Below are 26,757 nucleotides of genomic sequence, written 5' to 3' on the forward strand. Positions count from 1 at the left end.
AATTCTATGGCATCAATTTCACTGTCCGAATCATCTTCGCTGCGTTTAGGGCGAGACGGCGGTCTTCTTCTGGTGTCCTTTTTGCGAGCGGTCGGCATGTTGCGGACGCCGAACAGGGGAAGAACACCAGCGTTGTCGAGCAACGACGCCTCGGGCGATTCGTCAGAACCGACCGGTAGTAATGGCCTGGGCCACGCGTAGCCCGCATCAGGTTCTGCGGGTATGCTCCGCGTCGGCTCTTCGCAGCACCCGGGTTGACTCTTTAGAGGCACCGCGCTTGAAGCCGTGTACTTTGATGACGGCTCCTTGACGCTTCCGCTGCTCCCTTGACTAGATGATCGACTGAAGCGTCCAGGTGTCGCGTCGTGAGACGTGCGGCCGTCGACCGTTGTAGGGGCTACGTCGTTGGCGGCGGAGTTACGTCCGGAGCTGAACGGCTCCTCAACAGAAGCTTCTTGACGCGTAGCATTAGCAGCAGCCTGCAAGCGAGGTGGCTGGTTGCGCTGCTTGCGTTCTTTCCGGTTGGCGGCGTACATGTCGCTTCGCAAACACAGATCGTTAACTTGCGACAGGCTCGCTACAGCCGAGCTTTCCGAGAGACTGCCGTCTGCCCTGGTTATGGCGGCGTGTTGCGTGAAGGACCTGTTCTCGAACAAGCAGTGGTGTAGTCCTACTGCAGTAGGCTTCCTGTTCTGGAGCGCACCGATGCTGCAGTTGAGAGTGCTGGCCAAGGACGTGGACAATCGGCGTATGGGACGGAAAAAGGCGTCCAGGCCTGCCGTCTCCCAGAACTGCACAAGCACAATGCCGTACTTATCAAAAAACGGCGCCGGGTGCAGCGTCCAAGCCGTGCCCGCCATTGCTGAACATACCGAATAAGTATACTCTTCTTCTTCTGTGCGCATGCAGAGCGTGCGCAGGTGCTTATTCTTTTTTCTTCTTCTCTCTCGCATATCGCGGGACGTCCAGCAAAATATCTAACCGCACCAAAAAGGACCGCGCGTTCTGTACCACTTCTATCACTACTTTCTTTGCCCCTCAGGAAAGTGATTCAGTATTAGAAAGAGAAAGAAATGCCACGAGAATGACTGCACTGTCGACAGCCAGGTTGAAGTGTTTGTGCAGTGCATTATCAAAGTGTGTGCTGTGTGTATTCACTGCTTTTTATGCGAAGCATACTACTTTAGCTACCACTTCAGCCATTCACCGTGGTTATGCGCCTCCAAATCACGTGATACATGACGTCACACCACGTGATACGATGACGTCACGACAGTAGAGAAACGGGGGCCCACCTCGCGCCGTCGCTGTGGTTGTGCGCCTCCAAATCACGTGATACATGACGTCACGACAGTGGAGAAACGGGGGCCCACCTCGCGCCGTCGCTGTGGTTGTGCGCCTCCAAATTACGCGACACGATGATGCTTCGCATTCTCCAGGCTTAACCAAGTTAAGCCTCAGCCATTTTTTTTTTTCGTATTTCTTGTACAAATTCTGGTCTAAGTCACAAAATTATCCAAAAAACTCCACTCCTTGTACATGAGTGCGTTTGTATACGTTATGCATACTGGCCAATATCCCCGTGCATTAACGTGCCATTAAGCCTGAAGACATCATCATCATCATCATCATCGTATGCGTGTGGGTATACTGGGTGTCCAAAACGAAGTCTAGTAATTTTCGAAAACTGACTTTTCGAGGTATAAGCAATGGCGGCGGCCATCAGGAAAGAGGCAAGTCATGTTACTAGTAAGTTGGTTAAAGGGCAACTGCGGAGGGTTTCAGCATTCGGCAAGCTTGAAGATTGGATTAGGTTGGGATTATGGGGTTTAACGTCCCAAAGCGACTCAGGTTATGAGAGACGCCGTTGTGAAGGGCTCCGGAAATTTCGACCACCTGGGGTTCTTTACCATTCACTGACACCGCGCAGTACACGGGCCTTTAGAATTTCGCCTGAATCGAAATTCAACCGCCACGGCCGGGATCGAGGTTGAATGTGTGAAACTTGCAGGTAAAGCAAGCGAAGTGCCTTTGGTCTACCCTTTGAAATGGTAACGTAATCGTCCATTAAAATCGCGACGGCTTTCAAGCCTCTCCGCAGCGCACAGCACCAATTAAGCGGCGCATGAGGACGTCATCTAAGGTGCCGGTTCATTTCCAACGCATGAATGCCTCCTCTCAAGGAAGAAAACCAACGCCGTCGAAGGCAAAACCAACCGCGCATTGTTCGGCGGCACGCAACGAGCACGGCAGTGTGGTTGACGGCAGTGCAAAATTTAAGATCTTGCCATCCGTGACGTCACAGCGAGCTTCTTCGCATCCCTTCGGTGTTGTGAGGAGAAGCCTCAGTTTCACTCGTCAATTATAAAGCTGCATGCTTTATGTAAGCTTATACAAAGTTGAATCCTTGCACATCGTGGAATTCTTAGTGGCTCAGCTGACCATTAACTAAATTATGATAGGTAACTTTTGAACTACATTAGTTATGCACCTGGCTGTGACTAGACTTGTAGCTGGCCTCCAGTAACAGCCGTATCTAGTTTTAGAACTTTGAAAAAGTGATTACTTTCGGCGCTGTGGCACTACGAATTCTGGCCATCTGGTGTGGCATTGGAAAGTCACGCGGCCGAGCAGCGTCCGCCATTCGGAAAACACGTCAACTTCCCTGTCTAAGCCTAAGCCTAGGCCTAAACCATTACTCCAGAGGCTGTACTCCAACCTTAGTCATAGCACAGTCCTTCAGTACTGTGGTAGTATTAAGTGGCTGTACGGAGAATAGGAAAGTGCACGAGCCTGTCCAGTGGCTCCAATTGGGCCACCATCACTGCTGCGTGCAGATGAGGGAGAATGAACAGAAATTAAAGAAAAATTCACCAGTTCACCACTGTGGTAATGTGAATTTCAGCAACAGCTGGGTTGATGGGAAACCCTGATGGCCTTCGGAGTGTTAAGTACTTCTGAACATATTAGCTCATTAATCCAGATACACAAGGTGGGCGTCCGCGGTGACAGGCGCAGTTAGTTAAACAGTAGAGGGTTAGAACCAATCACCGTGGCTCGGTGCACCTGTTTTCTCCCTCCCTGTGACGTCACCAGCGATGAGAGCGTGCAAAACAATTAGTGTGGCGCACAGTATGTTCCCCTTTCTCCTTTCCCCCTCACACTAATTTTTGTCCTGACAGCACTGCACAGCCGGGAAACATGGCCTTGACAGCTGCTGCTGTAAAAGGGGGAAAGAATTTACAAGCCTCACAACTACCACGTGCGCCGAGGCGACAATGATGGCTGTGTGAAAGATACCCTCCCCAGCTGGCCCGTTGATACTGCACTCCAGCCCTCAGATCAAGAGGGGCACAGGAATACTATTCCTGAGATCGGCGGGAACGCCGATCTCAGTGCCTGCGCTTGATAGCGTCGCCGGGCGCTACACTATGCTCAATCAACTCGGGCGAGAGAATGAATAAGGAGCAGCTAGCAAAAGGACAAGCAATAACAGCACAACAGGACAGCACCTGTCCTGCAATTAAGTTTTCCCTGTTCGCCCTGTATTTTCGCGCTGTGTTTACAAAGGGCAAAAGGACGGAGAAGATCCCAAATAAAAGGCACAGGACATGAGGACAATCAACTTCAGACAGGAATAACAACAAAAGAAAAAGAAATTTTATTTTCTCAACTCTCTTCAAAATAGATGGCTATGTACACGTCTCTGCATGTATATATACGATAGCAATAATTTTAATAAAACAATATATGTCCCTAAGAGGCGAGTCATACGACAAAAAACATTTGTACACGAGTTGCATGTGCAGCAATGAGGCAGTGGGACGTCGACTTCGCACATGGGCGCCTTGCGGAAGGAACAAACGCAGCAGCAGGCAAAGCACTGCACCTCATTGAGCGCCAGGGCACAAGTACCTGCCACTGCCCACTAATGCGTGGCTACCATGTGTTTGGAGGCAGAGCCACCTACGTCATGATCATTTGCAAACAGCTGGCACATGCTGACGCAGTGAATGGTCAGTCATATGCGGTGTACCTATACATGCATTAGTTATCCTGGTTCTACGTCCCAAAGTAGTTCATGTCACAGCAAAACTATAGTTAAGTGCTCTGGTTAAATTCAGGCTGTCCAATGAAAGGTAAATCTCAGTTCATTCTTTTTTTTTTTTTTGCTTTTTTCCCCCAGTTTTCCTTTACTTCATGACTGTAACCTGAACTGTGGCCACACAGAGGACTTGCAAAACAGGCTTTACTACAGCCTGAAGCTTGAGGCAATGCGTCATTGCAGTAGGTTGTTAACAGCACCTAGTGCTGCATGGACAGATATACATCCAACAATGTGACGCACAACGCGAGCATACAGACGAAAAGAGGAACCTTGGCACCTGAGAGAAGAAAGAGTGTTGCTGTCTCAGCTTTCTTGGTCTGAGCGTAGACTGATAAGTGGTCACTTAAGACACAAAGAGGTGCAAATAGTTCGATTTTAGAATTTAGACACACATTTGTTAAGACTGGTGCCTGGCGCTGAAAGCGAACAAGGAACAAGATGGCTTGAGATGAACGCAGCAGGCGATTCGAAGCGAACACCATATTGGCAGCCGAATATTACAGCAATTCAGCATGACATGTGTGCCTTCTTCTAATGTGAAAATTCGACTCGCCTTCCTGATGGCTACACAGGGGCTAATACTAACCTGTTTGAAAAGTAAAGCAGAATAGCCAACTAGAGTTCAGGAGCAAATGATGCCAGGAGGTTAAATCTGCTGACATTGCACAACCCTGACATTTCAAGCTGAGCCTACATTTCAAACAAGAAGTGCCTCCAGAGATGTACGCTTAATATTCCCAACAAGACCGCCCAAAATGAGACTCTGGGAAAATGGCTTGCTCGCAATATGACCTATGTTTACAACGCATTCTCCAATGGCTTAGTTTCACAGAGTATTTTCCCAGCACTGTATGCTAGTACTCTTTTGACAACGCATAAGCCAGCCCCAATAACACATTTTCACAATTCTCACAGAGTATTTCTTGGCTCGTGGAACTGTTGTAGCCAGTAAGACCTCCACTGCTATCGTTCTTGGTGGCTTGGTGGCACACAGCACAAGGCGAGCCTAAAGGTAAGCACTGCATACCTGAACACATTTCTTCACTTGTATGACCCGCAGTACAGCAGCACTGACATGTAGCTGGCAATACAGAGTGACTATATATGGAAAAGAAAATAGGAGGAGGATACACAGGCTCTTCTTATAATTTCATTTAAAGGCATCAGTACGGAAAGCCCTCAGCATACGTTTCTCACAAACAAACCCACATTCACAGCAGGACACAATTTTTAGTCTGTTGTTAGTGAGAAAATACACAACCACTTTTTGAATGATAAATATACCTGCAGATGTCAAACAAATGCTGCACTCAAAATATGTACTCATTCATATCTCCAACTGTTGCAGTAAGATTTTGTAAATGGAAGAGGAAGCTGCTGCAATTACACACAAAATTTCTCGATCAGAAACCGCTAGTTGACAGATTTTCACTTTCGCAACTGCATTTTGAAGTACACAAATTACCAAAGAATTCATAAAGTAATGAATGCAAAAATAACAATGCAAGCAGAATGACACCTTAGGTTCTTGTCCGGGGCATAATTTTAGAAAGCAAACAAGGAAAAACTTGTTCCATTAAACTGGCTAACCAATCCTTGATAAACTTCTATGCTTGAGTAACATTTTTGCTAATTTCTTTCCGGTGACATACCTTAACAAGCATGAAAAAAGAAAGAATGCAGTCAAGGGTGCAATTGCATAAATGAAATGGAAGCACACTGCACACAATCTATGAAGCAAACCCCTGGGTAATGCAGAGCTACTCAGAAGCTTTAAAAGCACTATGTGGATGCAATTCTTTTAAAAGCATTTAATTAGCTTGCTGACCAAGACAGCAGCAGTAAGTTAGCAAATCTGCAACGCTACTTAGGAAACTGCCATTATTCCTGCACCAGGATTAATTTTTCTTCAAATGCAAAGTTTCAGTGAAAGCTGTATATAACTTTCGTTAGCATCCCTACGGCTGCGCTGAGATAGATGCTAATGAGTAATTACTGCATTGATAGAAACAACACAGTAGAACTGGCCAAATTTAGTTGAGGTGCCTTATGACCATCCAAACTCAGAAAAGTGGGTGGCATTCACCTGTGAACAAACTTGTTCAACGACTATTGCATACCAACTGTGCCACAGTAAAATGTCTCTGAAGCCTCTGAAAACAGAAAACTATCTTTCCTGACCACCTTTATACACAGCCAGAGAACTATGGCCAGCCCTGCATGGCAAATATAAAGGCATGCTTCAATGCCCAGTTTGTACAAGTATACTAGTAAATTAGTGCACTCATTGGTTCCACAATCTAGAAATGATACCAACTCATACCAATAAACTAAATGTGCTGAACCGTTTGTCAGTACTCTTGCACTGCATTCCCTAGTGCCCAGTATCTGTATACTGCTGACAAAAATGACAGATTAAGAACTGCAGTACTCACATTGTATCATATGCCATCAGCACATCAGTTACCTGCTCAGTGCAACAGGATCATTTGCACCCTGGAGCTTCATGCTACATTGTCTCAGTACCTTAACCGCCCTAACGTTAAACTGCTTACCTAACTATTCATCACTGCAGTCCAACCTGCAAGGCAGCCATTTTTTTTTTCACAACTCATGTAAGCTCATATCACTACAAACCGTGGAACATCACAAGTGGAAGTGTGTTATCCTGTTGCATATCTGCTGTGTCCAATAGCATTAAGCAAAATGTTAAGTCTGCACTTTCACTAACTAGCCAGGATTTCCCTTCAACAGCATCACTCTACAGGCCTTTTACTCATCACTCTACAGGCAATTTATTGCCTTTGCCAAGGCAATAAATTGGCCTGCACAACAATGTTTCTGTTCATAAACGTGTTGTGTAACAGTAACTGAGTTATACCATTTGTAAACATAAACCTAACCACGTTACTACATTAGTATCGCACATTTCAACACTAAACTGCAATTTTTAATGCTGCCTTTAGCTGTTGTAATTTCAACTGAAAGACTTCTCTAAACCTTTGTACATACATGAAAAATGCTAAAAGATGCACCTCTGTCTTCATAATATGAAGAGCAATAGAGCACCAGTTTGCGAGAGGCCCAATGCTTTTATAGAAGCAACAAAGCATCACTCCTGTTCTTGCATGCACACACACATTCATAAAAGAGGTACTACTGGTGCAGAAAATGCCACGCAGAATTCTACATGCATACAATGGAGCCAGTCCAAAATTAAAAACAGAGCACTATTGGCCTGTTCTTGCATGTAACCATGCATTTTGATAGCCTCCCCTTCCCAAGGGGTTAAGATTATCTGAGTATAATTGCATATAGCACAGGATGACTGAGACCAATATTCCATAAATAAGTCAGTAAGAAGCACTTGGAAAACTTTTGCAGCAAAGAACATATTGAAAAACTGTTTGTTTATCAAAAACCAACAGCAAGAGCAGCAGAAACCTTATTGCAGCAATAGACCTTTCAGCAGAAAATTATGTAAGTCTTATACCTTTTAAACACACTTTCACCCTGTACAGAAGGGGTCTATGCTTAGCTAAAGCACCTTCAGCAGCATTTTAACCTTACTTTAGTTTGATACTGGCCAATAGAAGGCAAAAAGACACAGATTCCAATTTTTAAAAAGCTCGAATCTCTAGCACCTTCATAACAGTGAACTTACTTTTGAATTGGTAGGCTTGAGCAGCTTAAAGTAAGCTTATGGAAAATTAATGTTCGCAACCTTATACACTGCAAATTAATACCATCAGCTTAATAAAGCCATGATGAACTGTTAACTATGCAGCTGCAATAAAGTTGATCCAATACATGATCATTTTGAATTTTAAAGACTAACGTGGCAAGAATGAATACGGTGCCATTTCATATGATACAACAAATTGCCCCTCTTCTAACGACACTATGTTATGCTGCTGCATTGAGGCACTTTGTCGAATGTGCAACCCAGAGTTCGAAAAATGAGTTTTGTTTTTGTTTTGCAACCTATACCACATAAGACACATACACATACATTCATTTCTAGTCACACTGTAACTCGTCCGACCTTTGCAACACTCTCGTGTTTTTGTTATGCATCCACAATACGCTCAACTTTCATAAATCTTTAGAAATGCCTTGAAGCTCTTCAGAACACTGTTAAATTGTTTGCATTCGAACAGGGAAGACTAATATTTTCATTCAAATGTAGCAGGCTCTACAGCAAAGAGTACCCTTTTCCAGTCTGTTTGAACCTGCAACACTCACACAACCCTACAACCTTCAAATATGTTCAACTGCCCGCCACACGGCCGCACCACTGGAATGTATGCTCCAACATTTGTGAATGACTGCAGCACACTCAGTTGTAGTCCAAAACATACTAGAGCAAGGCCGTGCAAGCAAAACTTTGACCAGGGTCGCTGTGCAATGCAACCTGAAGAACAAGCCTTCCGCAAACAGCAGCAGTAGCAGGGGGGGGAAAAAAAGTAAACAGTTTACATGATAGTTGCATGCAAACAAGGCACACTTGCAATAAAAAAAAAGACAAGAACAAGCAAGACAATGTACAAAAATTTTCAATGCATACAATGCAAAGGCAACACACCACAAACACACAAAAAAGAATCTTCTCCCAGCCTCAACTGTCATCACTGAGTGCATGCTCCAAAAAACAAACTCTCCACTGCAAGGACCAGAAAATAACCCCCATTTAAAAAAAAAAAGAAAGACATCTGTGTCAGTCAAGAAATGTTGGATGAAAACTTTCACAAGAAGGAGAAGAGTTTATGAATGGTGGTCAAAATGCAGCCGAGTGCTTAGCTAGGCATCCCTTCTGAATGCAACTGCTTGCATCTACAGCAAGGTGCCCAGACACCACAGGAAGCCTAGGGCAAACATTAAGAACATCTCATTTTTAAGAACCGTGCACCAATGGTTGTAGCCCTACTGTCATATCCAAAAGAATGAGAATTAAATGCTCAGGGGAATGCAAACATAAAAAGAAATGTTTTTCATTCACTAAGCAAGGAATGTAATTTAATGTTTATAGCAAACAGTTCTAGTCAAAAAGAAGAAAATATACACAGCAATTTAACAAATACAAGTCGCTGTATATGTTGCAGCAGCATTAAGTTTCATCATCACAACAGGCACGGCTTTTCCAGGAACATATATTTCAGAAATTGCTGCTACTGCTGATTGAAGAAAGCACATTCTGTTGGCTCCTCACTTTAAGCTTAGAAAAATGGTGTCTATTATATATGTGAAAAAGTTTTAAATTCAACAGCAGCTGTTTTCAATGGTTCAAAACAAGCCAGAAGAAATGAACACACAGCCACAAGTCTTGGGAAGTGCTCTTCGAGGCACCACCCACCCCACATGCAAACAGGGATAAAAAAAAAGAAAAACTCATCCCAACCAACAAGTATAAATTCATAACAAATGTCTCTGACAGCTACATGCACAAATGCTCTGTGAGGCAAAGTATCACTGCCACTGCGATTTTCCAGCTCCAATGGCTGACGGCGGCAGCCAGGAGAAGAATGGACGTCAAGAGCGAGTCATTCACAAGTGCACCCGTGTCTATAACCTCCACACACACATTTGAAACAACGCACGGAAACACCACTCAGCCTAGTTTGTGTTGTGCAGCACATCCACTTGCGGCCGGGCGTAGTGAAGGAACCACCAGACCTGGTTGTGGCCTCCAGTGCAAGGCTTGGCCAGCACGGCATCCTGCTCGGTGGAGGCCGCCTCGATGCACAGACCCGTCTGCCGATGCTTCAGCGGGCCGCCACGAGTGTGGTCCCACCGTTGCCGCTCTTCAGAGTCCGCTCCTTCTCCGCACGGGGCCATCATGACCTTGCGGCCAGTCTTGTCTCCTTCGGATGGATGACCTCCCAGTTCTGCGCAGCTGTCTTCCTTGCGAATCTCGTGCCGCCATGTGTATGACACCAGCTGCATGCAAAATGCTTATGAGCTCAACGTGCCCAAACCACCTCCTTAGATCTTAATTTACAACTCCCATCATATACTGTATATAAGACCACCAAGTGAGAATACAATAAAATGATGAAATGCAGTATATGATGCAGCACAATAACATCTGAGGCACTTAAGGGGAGATGCAGGTCTTGAGATGGCAAAGAATAGTGAGGAAGATGATTTTTCAAAAAAGTTTTTAGTACTATAAATATCAGCAGCAGCAGCAGCAGCATGACTACACCCACTGCAGGCTGCAGGGCAAAGGCCTCTTCCATGTGTCTCCAGTTAACCCTGTCCTTTGCCAGCTGTGGCCACCGTATCCCCGTAAACTTCTTAATCTCATCCACCCACCTAACTTTACAATATATGACCGCAAAATATCCCCGCTCAAAACAATCCCAAAATACAGAGAAAAAAAGAAGAATGTTTTGAGCTTTGCGCGGCTGAAAAATTAATTGTGAACTACAAACTGACAGAATCTTTCTAACATTTGACCTTCTTGTACATTAACCTCGGTCAAATGGCAATTGTCTCGAATTACCCATACAGCAACGAAACTTCACAGTCACCTGGTTTCCACCACTGTTGGTATCCTTGTGGCAAGGATAGATGCCCAATGGTTCAGTGTTGTCATAGTTGTGGCTCATGGAGTCTAGACACATGCCTGTGTTTGGATTCCTTGCCTGCCAAAAAATATGACAAAAGCCCATTACATCACCAAACATACATCTTCTACTACACCGGTGGTTGCCAAATGCAGTACCACAAATGATCAGTCAATATGTTCAAGACAGGAAATTGTCCCATGCATGCCAACTATCAATAAAATGCTGGAAACAAAGAAGCACAGGAATTTGTACCTGTTAATCAGCTGCAAGCATTGATTGATATTTAACTTCACCTGGCAACCCAAGGCTATGATGCACCGCTGTCAGCATTAGTGAAGATACCCATGCAGAAAGCATGGACCTTCATAAAAAGATACTAGACACCTCCTGGTAAAATTAAACGTTCCAATTTTTTTTGCGTAGTGGTACTAACAAATTTTTTAAAGAATGTGTGAGGTGCAGTAGCGTTACCTCGCAATCTTCTTTAGACCAGAAAATTATCAAGGGAGACATTACAGATTTTCACTGTTCACAGCAGGCGAAAAATTTTTAAAGATAAAGAGAGCAACACCTTAGAAATTAACTTGACACAACAGGAATGGGATACAGGATCTAACAAGGTCCTGCATTCCAATGGTTCATTTCACACTCAAAGTAAAGATCACAAAAAAAAGTAAAGGAACAAGACCACAGTGGCCTGCACATACTCATAGCCACTACAGCTCCTTATACCAGAGCCTAACTGCAACAATGTCCCCTGTCAAATGATATCATCTGTATTTAGGCTAAAACAAGCAACTTGACATGGGAAGTTAAAATGTTGGCCACCACATCTGCAGTTTTGGAAAAGCAGCATATTTCGCTCTTCTGATGCCTGAACACTTCAAATACAAATTTTTTTTACTTCTACCAGCAACTAAAAAGGGCAATATTTGATCCTAATCATTTCTCGCCATTCACTAAGCACTAAGAAAATTCTGATTATGAAATCAGCTGCCTCTGAAATGCCTCAGTTCTGCCAACACTAAGCCTAAGTCTGTTCCACTTCCATTTAATGGCAAAAATACTCATAGTTTTACATATATTAAGCATTCCTAAGTAGGTGCCGCAACAACTAGAGTAGAGACTACTTTTATCAGCACTTATCTTGTACCTATAACAAACAGGCACCCCTTAAGGGTAAATGAGCGCTATCACCATTAAACGTATAGAGGCCAGAGTGGCCTCATAAAAGGCTGCATTTGTTGCCCACCACCAGTTTACTGTCCCAGTTTTGTTTCATGAACACGTCTTCACAAATTCAATAGAGACTAGCCTCTACAGCCAAAAAAGGCACCCATATAACACTGTCATTATACTGGTAATTGAAAGAGTCCTTGATTCAATGTCACTCTTGCACTTTCACTGCTGCATATGAAAAGCAAGGGCAGGGAGGCTCCACCACTTACATTTCCAAAGGCAAACACTTTCTCGCTAGGCACAAACTTGTTGGGATATATGTTGTCCAGGTACCACTTGAAAGACTTGCATTGCAGCTTGCTCCGGAGGGCTTTCCTATCTGAGATGTCACCAAATGGCATTTTCTGTGGTGAAAAAAAAAAAACTCATGGTCAGTTCAGGGGTACAATGATCTATTGGGGCTAAATGCTCTGTAAATGCACTTTGATGACATCCCTGGTTTAATCCAGCACAATAAAGGTGCTAAGCTTCAATCCACTGGAAAGCACTAAGTTTTCAGTCAGGTAGAGAAACAAAAACACGGCAAATATTTTAAGTGCTGCTACCCTCTTCCTCCTCCAGTGCATGGATTCAATCTGCGCAAACCCTGAACAGGACAATGAAAGTCCTACACCCTCTGACTCTTAACCACACGTGCACAGCTCACAAGAAAAAAAAAAGCTGGCATTTGCATACTACTTCCATTTAGCACTAAGTAAACAGTTTTCAGTCTGACAAACTAGATACTAAAAAATTCAGAGGGGCACTTCGCTGACCCAAAGTGCGGTGAGGCAAAAGCCGCAAGCGCAGTGTTCCTGCTTGTGTCACTCATGTGTTGTTAAGATGTTAAGCTTCGCCTCTAAGAGTGAAACGCGACAGCGTCTTGCAACGCTGCCAGGGAGTCCACAGAACGCCATTGGCTGTTTGGTTCTACGCATTGCTCGTCGGTAAATTGGTTTTTGAGGAAAGGAAATGTATCTCTCTCGCATACCTCGGTGCACACCTAAACCTCACTGTAACCGGGAAGGGAGGAAGATGGGAGTGAACGAAGACACCATATTCACTAGACGCGCCTTTGTTCATTCCAAACCATCGAGCTGGCATGGCACAGTGGTTAGCACGCTCGTCTAGCACTCCGGAGACCGGGGTTCGATTCCCGAGCTTGACCAATTTCCTACTCGGTTTTATTTATTTATCTGGCTTGATTAGAAAGGCTAATTACGCTAATTGGGTGATTAAGCAATTACCTAAACTCCTTCCCACTTACTTGGAGCATCACTACGATCCCTTTAAGGTAGGACCCTGGGCTTGAAAAAAAAAAATTTTAATTTAGATATAGTAATGAAATTTTCAGGCCACATGTATTTTTGTGTGCTGATTTTAGATATGTCATTTAATTTCGTGTAAAACAATTCCTTGAGCACTTGTGCAATTTTTATGCAAGTCTTTTGGAGAGAGCATATAAGAAAATTTGCTCCAGGAAACTCGCTGAAATGCATGCCATTGGGCTCTCTTGACACCAAGGAATGCAATAAGGGTAAAATTATCATCCTGGCTATCATAGAACTTGAGTTACAGGGTACTGAAGCTGCCACTTCACAAACAGGAATACACACTTTTCTTCTCAGTTCTGAAGCGACAACTTCAAAACTCTATAACTCAAGTTCTATGAGAGCCAGGATGATAATTTTACCCTTATTGCATTCCTTGGTGTCAAGAGAACCCAATGGCATGCATTTCAGCAAGTTTCCTGCAGCAAATTTTCTTACATGCTCTCTCCAAAATACTTGCATAAAAATTGCACAAGTGCTCAAGGAATTGTTTTACACGAAATTAAATGACATATCCAGAATCAGTGCACAAAACTACATGTGGCCTGGAAATTTCATAACTGTGACTTCATTAATAAGAATTTTTTTTCAAAGACCAGGGTACCCCCTTAATTGGTTGCATGGCTACTACCCAAAGTATAACTGGCCCCGTTTGAAATTCGCGCACTGTGACGTGACGACCGTTTCGACCAATTGAAAGGCGTGACATTTCTGTCGACAACCCCTGCTTACAACGATGAGTCATTAAAGGCTTCCGCCTTAATATGGCACTTTGGTCGACAACTCATGCAATTTCATCGTAATGATGCTGGCCTTCTGTGCGTGAAAATATATGAGAAAAATGCAGAGTCTAACATCCACAAGTGAGCAAAGTAATTTTTCAACCCTAAATAACAATTCGATCTATTATGGTCACATACAACTCAAGAAAGAAGTGGCAGATACTCCTCAAAGGAGGCCTTCCAGCCAATGGTGTCAACCAATTTTTCATGATGCCACAGTTAATCCACTAAGCTGTGGTTAATCCCCTTTCATCTTCCAACCCTGGGAAGTCACACTAGCAGGTCCAAGGAGATTAACCATAATGTTATGACAACTGGTCAATGCCACTGACTGAGGGGTCTTCTCTGAGGAGCATTTACTGCTTTGTTCTTAAGTTGTGTCCGCCTACAGCAATGTACAGTCACGTTTATGAGGCACACAAATTGCCCTTTCATAAATGCAAGACTGTATTAAGCTTACACTGCAGCAATCTAATAAATACAGCGATGATCCCCATTTCAAGGGAACAATCCAGCAGCTATGGCAGTGAGAAAATAAAAATTGACCTAGACCTCAATGCTGAGAGACACTACTCTCAGTGACTTCATAGTTTAGCGTTTTTGGTGACTGGCAATTTGTGCTAATATATTACCAAGTCTACCGCAAAAATACTGCTGACTAATTCTGCCATGAAAGGAATGGAAGATTTCTTGCACTTTTCCTGCCTTGCCTTCTTCACTACAGCAGCTATTATGACAGAAAAGCTTCCCCAGGAGATACTTGCGCTAAAACGAGTGAAATGGAAAGATGGCCAATGCGTCACACTAAACAGTCTGCTAATTTTTCTGAAGTATTTGGCAGTGCCCGTGCATTACCTCTCTCAAGCCAACAGCATTGCTAATTATTCAACACACCCTGAGTTCTGGGCGGTTCTGGTAGAAGTAGTACTTGTAGTTGTCCATCCACACTTCCGCCAGCCGGGCAGTGTTGATGCCATGCGTGTCCTTGTTGCTTGGAAATTTGTACGGGTGGTAGTCGCGGAAGATGTGACCCACATGCGAGCATGGGGCAATCACCAAGGAGCCACCACACATCCAGATCTGAAAATAAGTATAATGGAATCAATAAACCAAAACACTGCCACAAAGCAATGGCCCACTATCCTATATTCTTTGTCCTTTCGGCACTCTCCGAGCAACTTAAAAAGTACTACAAGCTATCTGAACTCCCAGCCACTGTCAATGATATCTGAGAGTCTAATATTCTTTCTGTTTTCCCATCTGTAACTACTATGATTAAAAGCCTTAAATGCTAAAAAAAATGACACAAGAATAGTCGGGCCAGGAATATGCGAAGAATAACATCCATTCTGAACAACCAAGTGCACAAGCTCAAGTGGCAAACATTAACATAAGTGCAAGTTGCTCTTACCTTGCACTACTGTATCACATGCTAAACCCTGTCCTAGCCCTGCATCTTGTAAGCAGAAAACACATTTGGTTTCAGTAAAGACTTGTCATTTTTTGATGTCTGTTATAATAAGTTCTGTTTAATGCGAGTGACGGCCATCATCAAATTTTCCCAGCGCATAGAGCACATACTATTCAGGTCTACTTTCCCCGCAGATACATGATTAATCCAAAACTGATGATGATGATGAGTTTCAGTGGCGCAAGGGCAACTTCGGTCAAAGAACACCGTGGCACAAGGTATTTTTCTTTGCATAAGGTGGGGGTAAACACCCATTTTTTTCTAAGCATTTCACCTGAGAGAAGCTGACCACAGTGGTCAATTTGCTCGCAATCCAATGGGCAGGTTGTGATGACTCCACAAGGTCATGTGATCTAGGTGGCGCAACTAGGTTGCTTCTCCACGCTTTTTAGCTCGCACGCTGCCGAAGCCGACACCGGATTTTTTATAGAACGGGTGTCTCAACGCTGTGGCATTAAAAGGGGGCTGGAAAGAGTGTTTCACTGCCATCTGAAACTATGGCAATGTTGCCTCTACAGGGACAATGCCTTCAGAAAATTTCCTAAGTAGCGAAGTTATGGGCAGCACAGCCTTTTCAAATAAAAGGTTGTCATGCCTATGAACACCATCCGTAACTCACCCTGAATGACATCTCCAGGTTCTCGCCACCCCAGCCCTCCATCTCGCCATCATACGAGCCGCTCTCCCAGAAGTACTTGCGGTCGATGGCGAACAGACCCCCTGCCATGGTGGGCGAACGCATGGGCTCCGCTTTGCTCTTTCGTGCCCTCCTCCAGGCCTCGGGAGGGTTGATCCAGATGAACTCTCCCTTCCAGTTGAAGCCACCAATCTGGTAGAAGTCCGAGCTGCTACCCATGTACTGGAGTGACTTGTCATCTATTACATCGATGATTGGGCACACCACCGTCGTACGGTCCTTCTTTATTAGGTCTACCAGAGGCTCCAGCCTATGTACAAATGAGATGGAAAAGAAACAGGTCTTTTTTCCAGTCTGCATATACTTCTCTTGACGATGCATTCATTTTCCCTCTCTTAATAACACCCATGCCTACCTCTTGAACCATAAGAGTTGAGAAATATCCTATCTCACATTTTATGTGAAGCATGAATGCAACATGCAACATAGCTTTCTTACTGCAGCCCAATGCTGACATGAAAACACAAGGGACAAAAGCAATGCTTTATGTAACAAGGCAAGTTTACTGCACTTGATATTAACTGTCAGACGCTGTCTGATGATTACAATGAGTGAAAACAAAAAAATATAAGTGAATGATATGCTCTCAATGCACGAAAAAAACGATGTGCAACAGACATAGTGTAGTATCTTTATTTGATGCGCAATTGCACCTCCGGCACTCTTTATGTCACGTATTTGGCTTTTAAGATCCGTTACATCACCTTATGTGTATCTAGCAGCCATCTACAACCTATCTAGGGCATGAAAATTAGGCTATGCTACCAAGAGGTGATCTAAACTCTGTCCGAGACAATGAAATGCCTCAGATACAAGAAACAAGGTTGTTAAAAAGAAACGAACAGCATTGCTAGAGCTCCAATAACCATAAATGTCTGGAAAATACTCATTTTTTTCTTATGAACATTGCAGTAATGCCAATAAAATAATGCAGAATTAAATTCAAATGAAAAATAACTATTTACACCTGTCTGAAATGCTACTGCAGTTCCGTGCCCAGCACTTTCAACAAAGTTTTGACTCCTGATATTTGTAACGTCTAAGCATTTAAAGCTCCTGTCCTTTGTAATCGAATGCTCCACTCAGACCACTCTCTGAAGCAGTATGCTAGCTTGCTTATGCAAATAAGAGAAGCACTGAATTTAAGGAGAAAAAGGGCACAACCCAATCAATGGCAGGCATAACTCTCGCACGCAAAGGTACCTTTTCTTCTGAAGTAAAAGTTGAGCACAGATACAGAGTGCATGATAATTCTGCACCGGTTTATCAAAAATGGTTAGTTTTTAGGTATGCAAAAAAATTTCTAGAGATAAGGCATTGTAAGAAAGAGAGAAATGAAATATAAAATGAAGATGCTTTGGCGGCTTTGCCCGTGCCACAGGAACAAACAATAATAGAAACAAAGATTCATTAGACAAAGATAACAGGCAGTTCATATTTCATTTGAAAGGTTTGATTTAATAGGGTTTAACATCCAAAAGCAACCTAGGCTATGAGGGATGCCGTAGTAGAGGGTTCTTAATAATTTCAATCACCTGGAATTCTTTAATGTGCACCGACATCGCATAATACATGGTCCTCTAGCATTTCACCTCCATCGAAATGTGACCGCTGCAGCCGGGATCGAATCCACATCTTTCTGATCAGCAGCTGAGCCACTGCAGTAGCTCATTTGAAAGCTATTCACAAGAACTGTCCAAAATTTACTTTGATTTCAAAGGTTTTGATTTCAAAAAGCCCGTATCACGTTATTCAATAAAATTTTTGTATGCTCTTTGGCAAACGTGGAGAGTTTATGCAGAGAACAGCCAGACATCTATATGACCAGCAGCACAGCGGAATATAACACAACAATGACTTTCTGTAAAGAGGCCTCATCGACAAGATTTAATCATGCACTGTACTCCAGGAACCATAATACGCACAAGTACAGCATTCAAACGTACAACTTCGCAGATTTCAAAGTCCCAACCTGTATTTTATTTTTCCTCAAATTGCCAGACTCAACTCTTCTCGAACTTACGAAGGCAAGACCAGCAGTACTGCTGTATGTGTTATAAGGTGCACTCGTCTTATGTCATGTGCACCACTTGTAAAACAGCTCATTAAAACCATGCCAGCAAGTGTCATTCCTTCTAACCTATACCACGTTCTTTCATGAATCATACTCCACTGTTCACGTCAGCACGCAAACCGAATGGTTCGCGGGAACGCCAAAGCTATCAGACAGGCCCAGCAAGAATCCCTTTAGCGGTGTTCGAGAAAGAAAAAAAGTAAATGAGGACAAACGAGCAAGGCTCGTCTTTAATTCCGGTCGTGCTCGCACTGGACGGCCCTGGGGCGCCTCGCGGATGCCTCTTAAAAAGACGAAAAGATAACAAATGAGAAAGCCATCCGAGACAGCGCTTTAGTGTTATCAGGCGCGCGCACGGCCGCTGCTTCTTTCGGCTCGCTGAGACAAAATCGCGGTAATGAGCAGCAGCTTCGGGAAGAAGAAAGAAGCTGGGCAATGAAAATAAATGAAGAAACGGAACGGAAAAAAGAAACGGGCGGAGCGAGAAATGCGGCCCGTTACTTTCCTCTCCTCCTTTTCCTACACCCTCTAAATGTCCGTCGCCGCCGTCGCGTCGCGGTTTTCTCCTCGACGCGTCCGGCATTCCGCCGGCGTGTCGTCTGCCGCCTCGGGAGAATCGCGCTCCCCAATTTGCGCTCAACGAGCGGAGAGCTTTAAACATGGGGGAAGAAAAACTAGGAGGGACCATGACGTCACAATCTTGAAGCCTAGTCATAAAAAATATAATGGAAAGCATCATGGGAAATAGGCCCTCACGTGACAAGGCAGTGGTAGCTCTTAGCTGGATTTCGGTTTCGGTTTCGCTCTCTCGCTGTACGAACAACTAGGCGACCATCTGCTTGCGTTCACTGACGGCTCCGTGGTGAGCGCAAACTGCTCGCTCGCCGCAGCGGCCACCATCCCCGAGCGACGCGTGCACTGACTGTGGCGCAGTGGAGACACTTGGAGCACATGCTCCTTCGCTGTGCCGCTTCTGCAGTGCCGCGTCGCGAGATTCTCGCGGCCTGCAGGGCGCTGGGAATCATCCCGGACAGTCTCGAAGCGCTCCTGTGGCCGCGCGGCACTGCGCGCACCCGTGATATTCTAGCCTCTATACCCGTGACAGAACAGTGGTGAGCCTCTGTGCGTTCATCGAACAGGCGGGCTTGACTTCCCACTCGCTCTTCGCCAGGTAGTGCACGCGTGACACGAACGCTCCGTGGGTGCTACCTCCGACGGTATACGCGGCCGGGCGCCCCACCCCGGCCGCTAGTGCAGTATGCCGCGCGCGCGATTAGTCCGAGACAGGACGCTACGAGCGCGCGGCTATGTATACATACAGTTTACTTCTTTTTGTAAGTGATTGTGCGCAGTGGCCGGGAGACCCCGCGCAGGGGCAGACGTAAAGCCGCCGGCACTCTCTCTCGACAGCGAGAGAGAGAGAAATACTTCACTGCTGAATTTCACGTCGGAACCGCCTATGTGCGCGCGCGTATTCGGCACGACTTGTGCCTTGAGAATAGCGGAGAACGGAGGGCCCATGGGCGGGCCGAAGTCCGCCTGCCCGAGAAATAGAATCTTGCGCAGCGCGCCGGAGCGCTCGTTCAACACGTCCGTCCGCCGTGAGCGCTCTGGAAGCCGCTTCGCCCTTTTTTAGAGGCTCGTTTCTTCGCCTACTCTCGAGTTCTCCGCTCATAGCATGCGCTGAAATAAACGCTCCGTATGTGTGTATAACGACGAAAGGAATTCCTCTCCATTCTCTTTATGAACCACAGTTGAACAGTGACGAGGTCGCGGCCGCACCCTTTGATGAAAAGTTTACCCGCAGTTTTCTACAGTGCACCCAAAAACTCAAGAGTGTAATCAACAGAGACACGGAGCCTGCAGACAACCTCGAGCTCGGTACGCATTCCGCCAAAGCGCTGCGCTGCGCTACTTCGGAGCACGGACGTTCACTAAAAAGCACCGCTGGCTGGCAGTCTGGTAACTGTGGAGGAGGGCCTATTTCCCATGAGTCAGTGCGCAAAAGGGCCCTCGGCAGCGGCCATAGAGTTTCTTACTATTACCTAGAGGGAAAGCTGGCAAGCCGTCTATGGGAGTTTGCATGGAGACCCCACGTGACCACCTCAGCCACCATGGGCGCTCAAAGCATCATGGGGCGGTGAGCTACTTGTTGCGGAACTGTAACTTTTGGCCAAAAAATAATAGAAAAATAAAGCTGTTTGATAGTTACAAACGTCCTAACATTCAATATCTTGTCTAATGATTGCAACAAACGAGCAGAAAAGCATTTAACCCTTTACTGCACGATTTTTTATTTTATGATAAGATTATTTCAGGACATGCAGGCAGTCATAAAAATCACTATATGCACATGGAAATTTGATTCGCTGGTTATCAACATTTTTTATTGGCTGAAAAATGGTATGTTGCATATTTGCAACAATGTGCACAATGAAAACACCTTGCAAAGCTGAACACCGTTCTTGGTGAGAATGAAATACAAATAATGACCACTGAATCAACCACAGTAAAACGGTCATTTCATTGTGTGATACACGTAGAAGCAATTGCTCTTGTTTGTAGAGCAGAGATGAATGCCACACTTAGAACAGTAGCTCATGCAGATTCCGGTGCACTTGGGAAACTTGCAGTCGTGCGTCAAATTTTCTTCCTCATCAGAGTGTGAACTTGATAAGCTTTCACTGTCAGTGAGGCTTCCACGTGGTTGAATATCTGAAGCATGAAAAAATTGACTATTGTGTGTAACGAAATTTTCATCACAAAATAAATACAGAGCAAATGAATAAACTGCAACGAATAAAAAAATGGTACTCTACGAACAAAAGCATACTCAAAGAACTTACACTCAGGGTCATCATCGCTTCCAGAAAGGTCACTGTCTTCGCTTTCTGAAGGAAGTGCTCGGCCATAGAACGTTTTAGCATCCATCGCCTGTTCTGTCAAGAAAAACAACCAAGGTGCACATTGTTGCATATGTGCAACATACCAACTTTAACGCGCCAGAAACAAAATATTGCATTATAAGAACGTTTTCTGCCTTACACACATTAACAATGATGCGTAGTAAAGACTAAACAATTTCACTGCACATTATCCAGTTCAGAAAGGCATAAAAAACGGCAAAACTTACCGTTGTTACAGCACGTGAGCGCGCGAAGCATCCACCATGTTTGTTATGGCTGTGATTCCACTGAAGCAGGACAGATGGCAGCACACATGATGGCGCGCTTTTCAAACCTATGTTGCAGAAATGCAACAACGAGCACAGGAAGCTCCAACTCAGATTTCCTTTTGTTTTTGGAGCCATTTATGCTAATGTTGCATATATGCAACAAGGTGCAGTAAAGGGTTAAGTGCAAAGTTTGCCTAAAATAAGTCATGACTAGCTTTCCTATTGGCCAAGTGATGAACACTAAAAAAACTAATATTTCGTAATTAACAAGCGCACTTTTAAAAGTAAATATGTTTTCAGAAAAAATTTTGTTGTTTAGATACTTTAAGAGGTTTTTTAATGGCATTTCGGAAGAGTAAAACCTTTTATTGGCGTCGTGTGTCGTCACGTCTTCACTACTATGGCTTTTGCACACTGCGTTCGCGCGAAAGTCGTCTGCGCACACACGAACTACGTTTTCGGAATGAAACGCCTCAGTACTGCCACTCTGTGTTCCCGAAAAACTACGACTGTTCCGCAACAAGTAGCTCACCGCCCCATGATGCTTTGAGCGTCCATGTTGGCTGAAGTGCAGCGCCGCCAGCTTTCCCTCTAGGTAGTAGTAAGAAACTCTATGGCAGCGGCGTCAGAGGAGGATGGCTTGCAGAGGCTGAGCGCACTCCCTCCTAGTTTTTTTTACCTCCATGGCTTTAAACGCTTTCAATTCTCTCTCTCTCTCTCTCTCTCTCTCTCTCACCCTCGACTAATCTTTGCTTCCGACGCCCTCGCCACTGCCCTCTCCCCATGCCTCATTGCCTTCGCGCTGCCTCTGCGCTCAGTTTAGCCTTTCGCCCTTCACGAAGCCCGTCCTCGCTCCTTCCCGCCTCGCGGATTCCGTGGACTCTAGCGCGACTCAGCACAGTCAGTTCGCTCGTGACGTCACAGCTGAAGACATCGGGCACCGCACATGAACCACCGAAACGAGCGAAACGCTCCGCTTTCAAGCGGCAATTGACTTAAAGGATGCAGAGTCGTTCAAACTTATTGTCGGTAATCGCTCGTCGCAGGCGGCATGCATATCGGTGGCACCCTAAATCAATCACGCCGCATTAATAACGTGCCTCACGATTTTAGAACGCTGCGCACCGCTCCTCCAAAGCAGTAAAAGATGAAAAAGAAAAAAAGAAGCACCAGAGGCTGACCCTAAACACGGGTGTATTTTAAGAACGGTCAAAAAAGAACTACCGCTATCACACACCTCGGGCGCCGCACAAGACTCACGCCGACGACGACACGCTGTGCGCGATCGGAGCCACTATACAGCTACCTCTTCCTTCCTGCCACCTTTTTCCTGTCGAGCAGCGGCAGCGGGAGGCGGATTCCGCACCTCTCACAGACCCTTCCAAACTGTGTGTCCATCTAAGCACGATATGGTGCACAGAGCAATCCAGCTAGCAGTATGTGGACGTTCGGGGAGCGCTTTACAGAAAGTTTTCTAGTCGTGCTGGAACTAATGTAGTTTTTGCAACCGTTGTGCGTCAACATGAACGAAACGAGCTGACGCTTATGCCGTACAACTCTTGCGTCATCAGCCTCGGTCGCGTGCGGCACTGTCCCACAAATGCAGACAGCGCACACTCCTGAAATATTGACATCCCGAGAGCTGCAGCGTTGAGAATGGGAACTGTACAGGGAGTACACCTCGTTTCACATACCTCCACAGGACACGCACCACTATCCACGAGCACGAAAATATTTCTCTCCTTTCTTTAAAGAGAAGTTACTTTTCACCTCTCCTTTCTGTCGTTTTCAGGACGCGAAATTTATGCACTGCTCATAACAGCTCTAAAACGTTAAGTTCCAAATTTTGAAAAAGTAGTTAGTTTTAACATTGTGTTCAGGGCTTGACATCCTTAGTTGCCTTATGCGCACCTAGGTGAAGGCCTTCAGGGCAAAGGCCTTTAGGGTGATGGCCTTCATGGTAAATGCCCTCGGGTAAAGAAGCCTGAAGGCATCGCGGTGTCCGCAGGTTACGGCTCACTGACTTCCGCGTTCCGCTCAGCGCATCGGTTACTGCTGTAACGGGAGCGAGCTAGGTTTTACAGCGCAACGTTCAAGGCATCATCACACAGGAAGCTGCGAGGATTAAAACTAATCCGCTCGGCCGCTGCGGGTCGCCCAGTTCAAGGTGGCCGGGGATCTCTCGTTTTTTCTTGCCTTCCGTCGTTCGGACCCGCGGAACACGACGCTGCCATCTACACTCAGCCGAACCGGCCGACGCCGGTGCGACGGGGCCCGATAGAACAAAGAGGCATTCTTTGTTCCAGAGTGTGTACGCGCGACACATTGCTACACACAAGTCATCGCGGGAGTCATTTTCGCTGCTACGCAGTATACACCGGATGACGGCGGCGAGCGCGTGGGCGTCCGACTGACCTCTTTCCTATGTATCGCTCTCTTTACGTATACAAAAGGCGTTGCTAGCCGGCTCCTACTACGCTGCCCTAACCCAGAGCAGCGAATGAGCGCTGGATTGCTTCACACCGCACGGGTGAAACCGAGGAGTCGAAGTTGAGACATATATGAACGGGACGCGAAGGAGGCGCGAGTAGAGACAGATACGGGGCGCTCACCAGAAGTCGGTGGCCTCGCAGTGCGAGTCGAGGAAGACGAGGACGTCGCCCGAGGCGGCCCGGGCGCCCGTCAGCCGGGCGCGGATCAGGCCACCGCGCTTGGGCAGCGTGATGAGCTTCACGAAGCCCGGACGAAAGTGGCGACGGATGAAGCGCTCCAGGCGGCCGTTGGCCATCTCGTCTGCGGGCGAAGAAAATTAAAAAAGAAAGAAAGAACAAGGTCATTCATAAGGCCCGTGCACCCATACAGTTGTCAACACCGAAACAATGGCAACTCAACTGTCCAGAAAAAGCAACCGGCTATTCGTCCTCAGTCACTTCAAACGGTAACGTTAACGGACGGACGCCTTTTATCCAGATGCACCTATAACAAATTTCCCAGAGGTCATAACGTGTTAAACAGGTTAGGCTTAAGACACCGGTCCGCTTGCAGGGGAGAAAAAAGCAGAATTCTGCGCTGCACATCCGCATTTTCTGGTCAACGACGCCAGAGAAACCGGCAGGGCAGGCAGGACCGCTCTTCGCGACCTAGAGCCCCGCTGAGCTGACCGTGTGCGGCAACAGGTATACCGCCATAAATTACGGATTTCCAAAGGCTCCACCACGATTGCCTATTAACCTAAACTGGCTGGAAGAGAGAGAGAGGGGGGGACCTGTGGACGAGAGACGATGGCACGGCTGAAGACAGCCTATCGCTTCTCGTGTTTCTGCTGTTTTGCTTTTTTTTTTCAACCATAACAGTTCAGAATTTAACTCCTAACGTTCGCGGGGATACGTAGCAAAGTTATAATACTCTAAACCCGCCCCCTTTTGTGAGCCCCGTTTTTGGGTGTTAAGAGGAAAGAATGAAACAAGGTCGTAGCCTCGTTTCCTCCAAAACAGTGGGTCACCACGCGAGAACCTGCAACAGTACACCACACGTGCATGGCTTCTGCTCAGTATGCATCTATAACATCAAAGTGGTCAGGTTTGAGCTAATTATGAGCACGGGAAAAGCGCTTTAAAAAAAAACGAGGACCCACAAAATTGCGCACTGCGTCCATGTCTCTTTTTCTGCGCCCTTGTCTTTTCGGGCGTTTTTTTTTTTTCATTTCGACCATACAAAGTACTTTTTTTTTTCAGAGATCACTCACCCCACTAGATGACTAAGATAGCTTTTAGGTCTTATGTGGACGCGATTCTGTGAATGCGCTTCATATGTACACAGAAAGCAAACACCTATATCACTTCCAGACTCAGGCGTTAGGTCGGAATGAAACGTCGCATCCTTAAAGCGCGGTTTCCTGAGCTGAGGGCCCATTCACAAAACCTCTCCCACGTGATTGGCGAGATCGCTTCTCCTTGGCTATCCAATTAGCCGACCAATCACGCGCTGCACTCGCATACGCAAGAGAAGTTGTGAGAACACGTCCGAGCATGGCCTGGGAAGCAAGCACCCTGCGAGTGTGGAGGGCCGAGTGAGACGGTATTATCAAAATATACGCGGTAAGCCTTATACTTGCGGCGAGGCGGTCGGTTCAATAAACTGATTTCAAATTGGTACACCCCGGCATACACTCGCGCGTCGTTTTAATAAAACATCTGCGCTAAGCGGCGTTTCCGTGCCGTGAGGACTGCACTTTCACAGCATAATTAGCGAAGTATATGCGCACGACCTTCCCCGTATCAAAATTAGGCACGATGCCAACTCCACGTCTGATCAATTAAGGCAAACCGGTTACGTAAGGGTGGTTTTTTTTATAGTGACGGCTAAATAATTAAAAAAATCCGCAGAGCATGTCGCCGTTGCAGGGCCTATAGCACTGTGTCCGTTATGTGATAAGGTTATGCAACAACACTAACTCGTTAGCGCAGTATCGTCCCCCACCTCCCTCTTAGTCTTTATCATCACATCTAAAAGGCTGCCAGCAATCTAGGGCACCCGCTTGAAATTATGCAGCGGGCTAAATTTTAACGCGAATGCGTTAAAGGCCCCGTTCTCGGCAAAATCGGGTGTCGGCGTTGTGAGCGAAAAATCACGGGCAGGTGGTCGCTAGAGAGCAACCTAGGAGGCAGGTGGGCCACCTATAGGTCACGTGACCTTCCGGCGCCATCACAACCTGCCCACCGAATAGTGAGCAAACTGCCCGCCGTGGCCGGTGGCAGTTGTATTAAATGATTGGTCGCTCGGGAAGAGCAACCTGAGCCGCACAAGGCCCCCTGCTGGTAGCACCTGCCATCGCAAGGCAGTGGCGCATTGCTTAATCGCTGCACCACCGCGCTAGTAGGGGAATAAGGACTCCCAGCGATCTATGAATGTAAAGTAGAGAATGACCTTCTGCGTATATGGGACTTGGTCCATTACGCTATATACAGCGACATACCCTTGAGGCGGAGCTCATGTGTCAGTACCAATTTTTTGCATACTTCGTGTCGCAGACTACACCGAGCAGACGTAGACGACAAGCGATTTATGATAGAGCCAGCGACAGTGAACAGCGAAAGCGCGGCGGTATCCGCCAGTGGCGCGAAACGCGAAAAATCGAGCGAGAGGTATCCCTTCCACGCCGATTTTGTTTTCGAGACGAAGACATACGAAACTAACGGACTGTGCGCATAACACGTTGCCGGATAGCCTCCATGACAGACACGCTTCATAAAGCCACTTTATTCCACGCGGTGTCGACGACAGCCGTGGTGGATCCGTCACGGGTGAGCGTTTCCAATACTTCCTCCCT

At 45.9% G+C, this 26,757-nt stretch overlaps 2 protein-coding genes across 2 annotated transcripts in view; both read right to left on the reverse strand.

The window, feature by feature from the left end:
• Positions 1 to 3,638: 3,638 nt before the first annotated feature.
• Positions 3,639 to 26,757, reverse strand: part of LOC149342543 (polypeptide N-acetylgalactosaminyltransferase 1-like) — a 52,474-nt gene continuing 29,355 nt past the window's right edge. Inside the window, exons 3-8 of the mRNA XM_089544905.1 lie at positions 24,041 to 24,221; positions 16,102 to 16,429; positions 14,906 to 15,091; positions 12,129 to 12,263; positions 10,642 to 10,755; positions 3,639 to 10,045 (exon numbers count right to left, since the gene is read on the reverse strand). Of these exons, the coding sequence (XP_089401031.1) occupies positions 9,722 to 10,045; positions 10,642 to 10,755; positions 12,129 to 12,263; positions 14,906 to 15,091; positions 16,102 to 16,429; positions 24,041 to 24,221 (1,268 nt within the window). The 3' untranslated portion in view covers positions 3,639 to 9,721. The remainder of the gene's footprint in view (positions 10,046 to 10,641; positions 10,756 to 12,128; positions 12,264 to 14,905; positions 15,092 to 16,101; positions 16,430 to 24,040; positions 24,222 to 26,757) is intronic.
• On the reverse strand, positions 20,754 to 21,491 carry LOC149342544 (uncharacterized). The gene is made up of 3 exons (XM_089542182.1): positions 21,387 to 21,491; positions 21,100 to 21,192; positions 20,754 to 20,968 (listed from the first exon to the last, which is right to left on the reverse strand). Exons 1-3 carry the CDS (start codon positions 21,415 to 21,417, stop codon positions 20,772 to 20,774), a joined length of 321 nt encoding a protein of 106 aa, XP_089398308.1. The 5' UTR covers positions 21,418 to 21,491; the 3' UTR covers positions 20,754 to 20,771.

Source organism: Amblyomma mixtum, chromosome 5, assembly GCF_055824585.1.
Source record: "Amblyomma mixtum isolate Tamu chromosome 5, ASM5582458v1, whole genome shotgun sequence".
NCBI lineage: Eukaryota > Metazoa > Arthropoda > Arachnida > Ixodida > Ixodidae > Amblyomma > Amblyomma mixtum.

Excerpts from the sequence above, each read along its gene's own strand:
- LOC149342544 (XM_089542182.1), bottom strand. The coding sequence starts at position 21,417 with ATGCTTCGCGCGCTCACGTGCTGTAACAACG. Across the intron at positions 21,193-21,386 it reads GCTCACGTGCTGTAACAACG|AACAGGCGATGGATGCTAAA; the intron begins GTAAGTTTTGCC and ends TTTTCTTGACAG. Across the intron at positions 20,969-21,099 it reads AAGCGATGATGACCCTGAGT|ATATTCAACCACGTGGAAGC; the intron begins GTAAGTTCTTTG and ends TTCATGCTTCAG.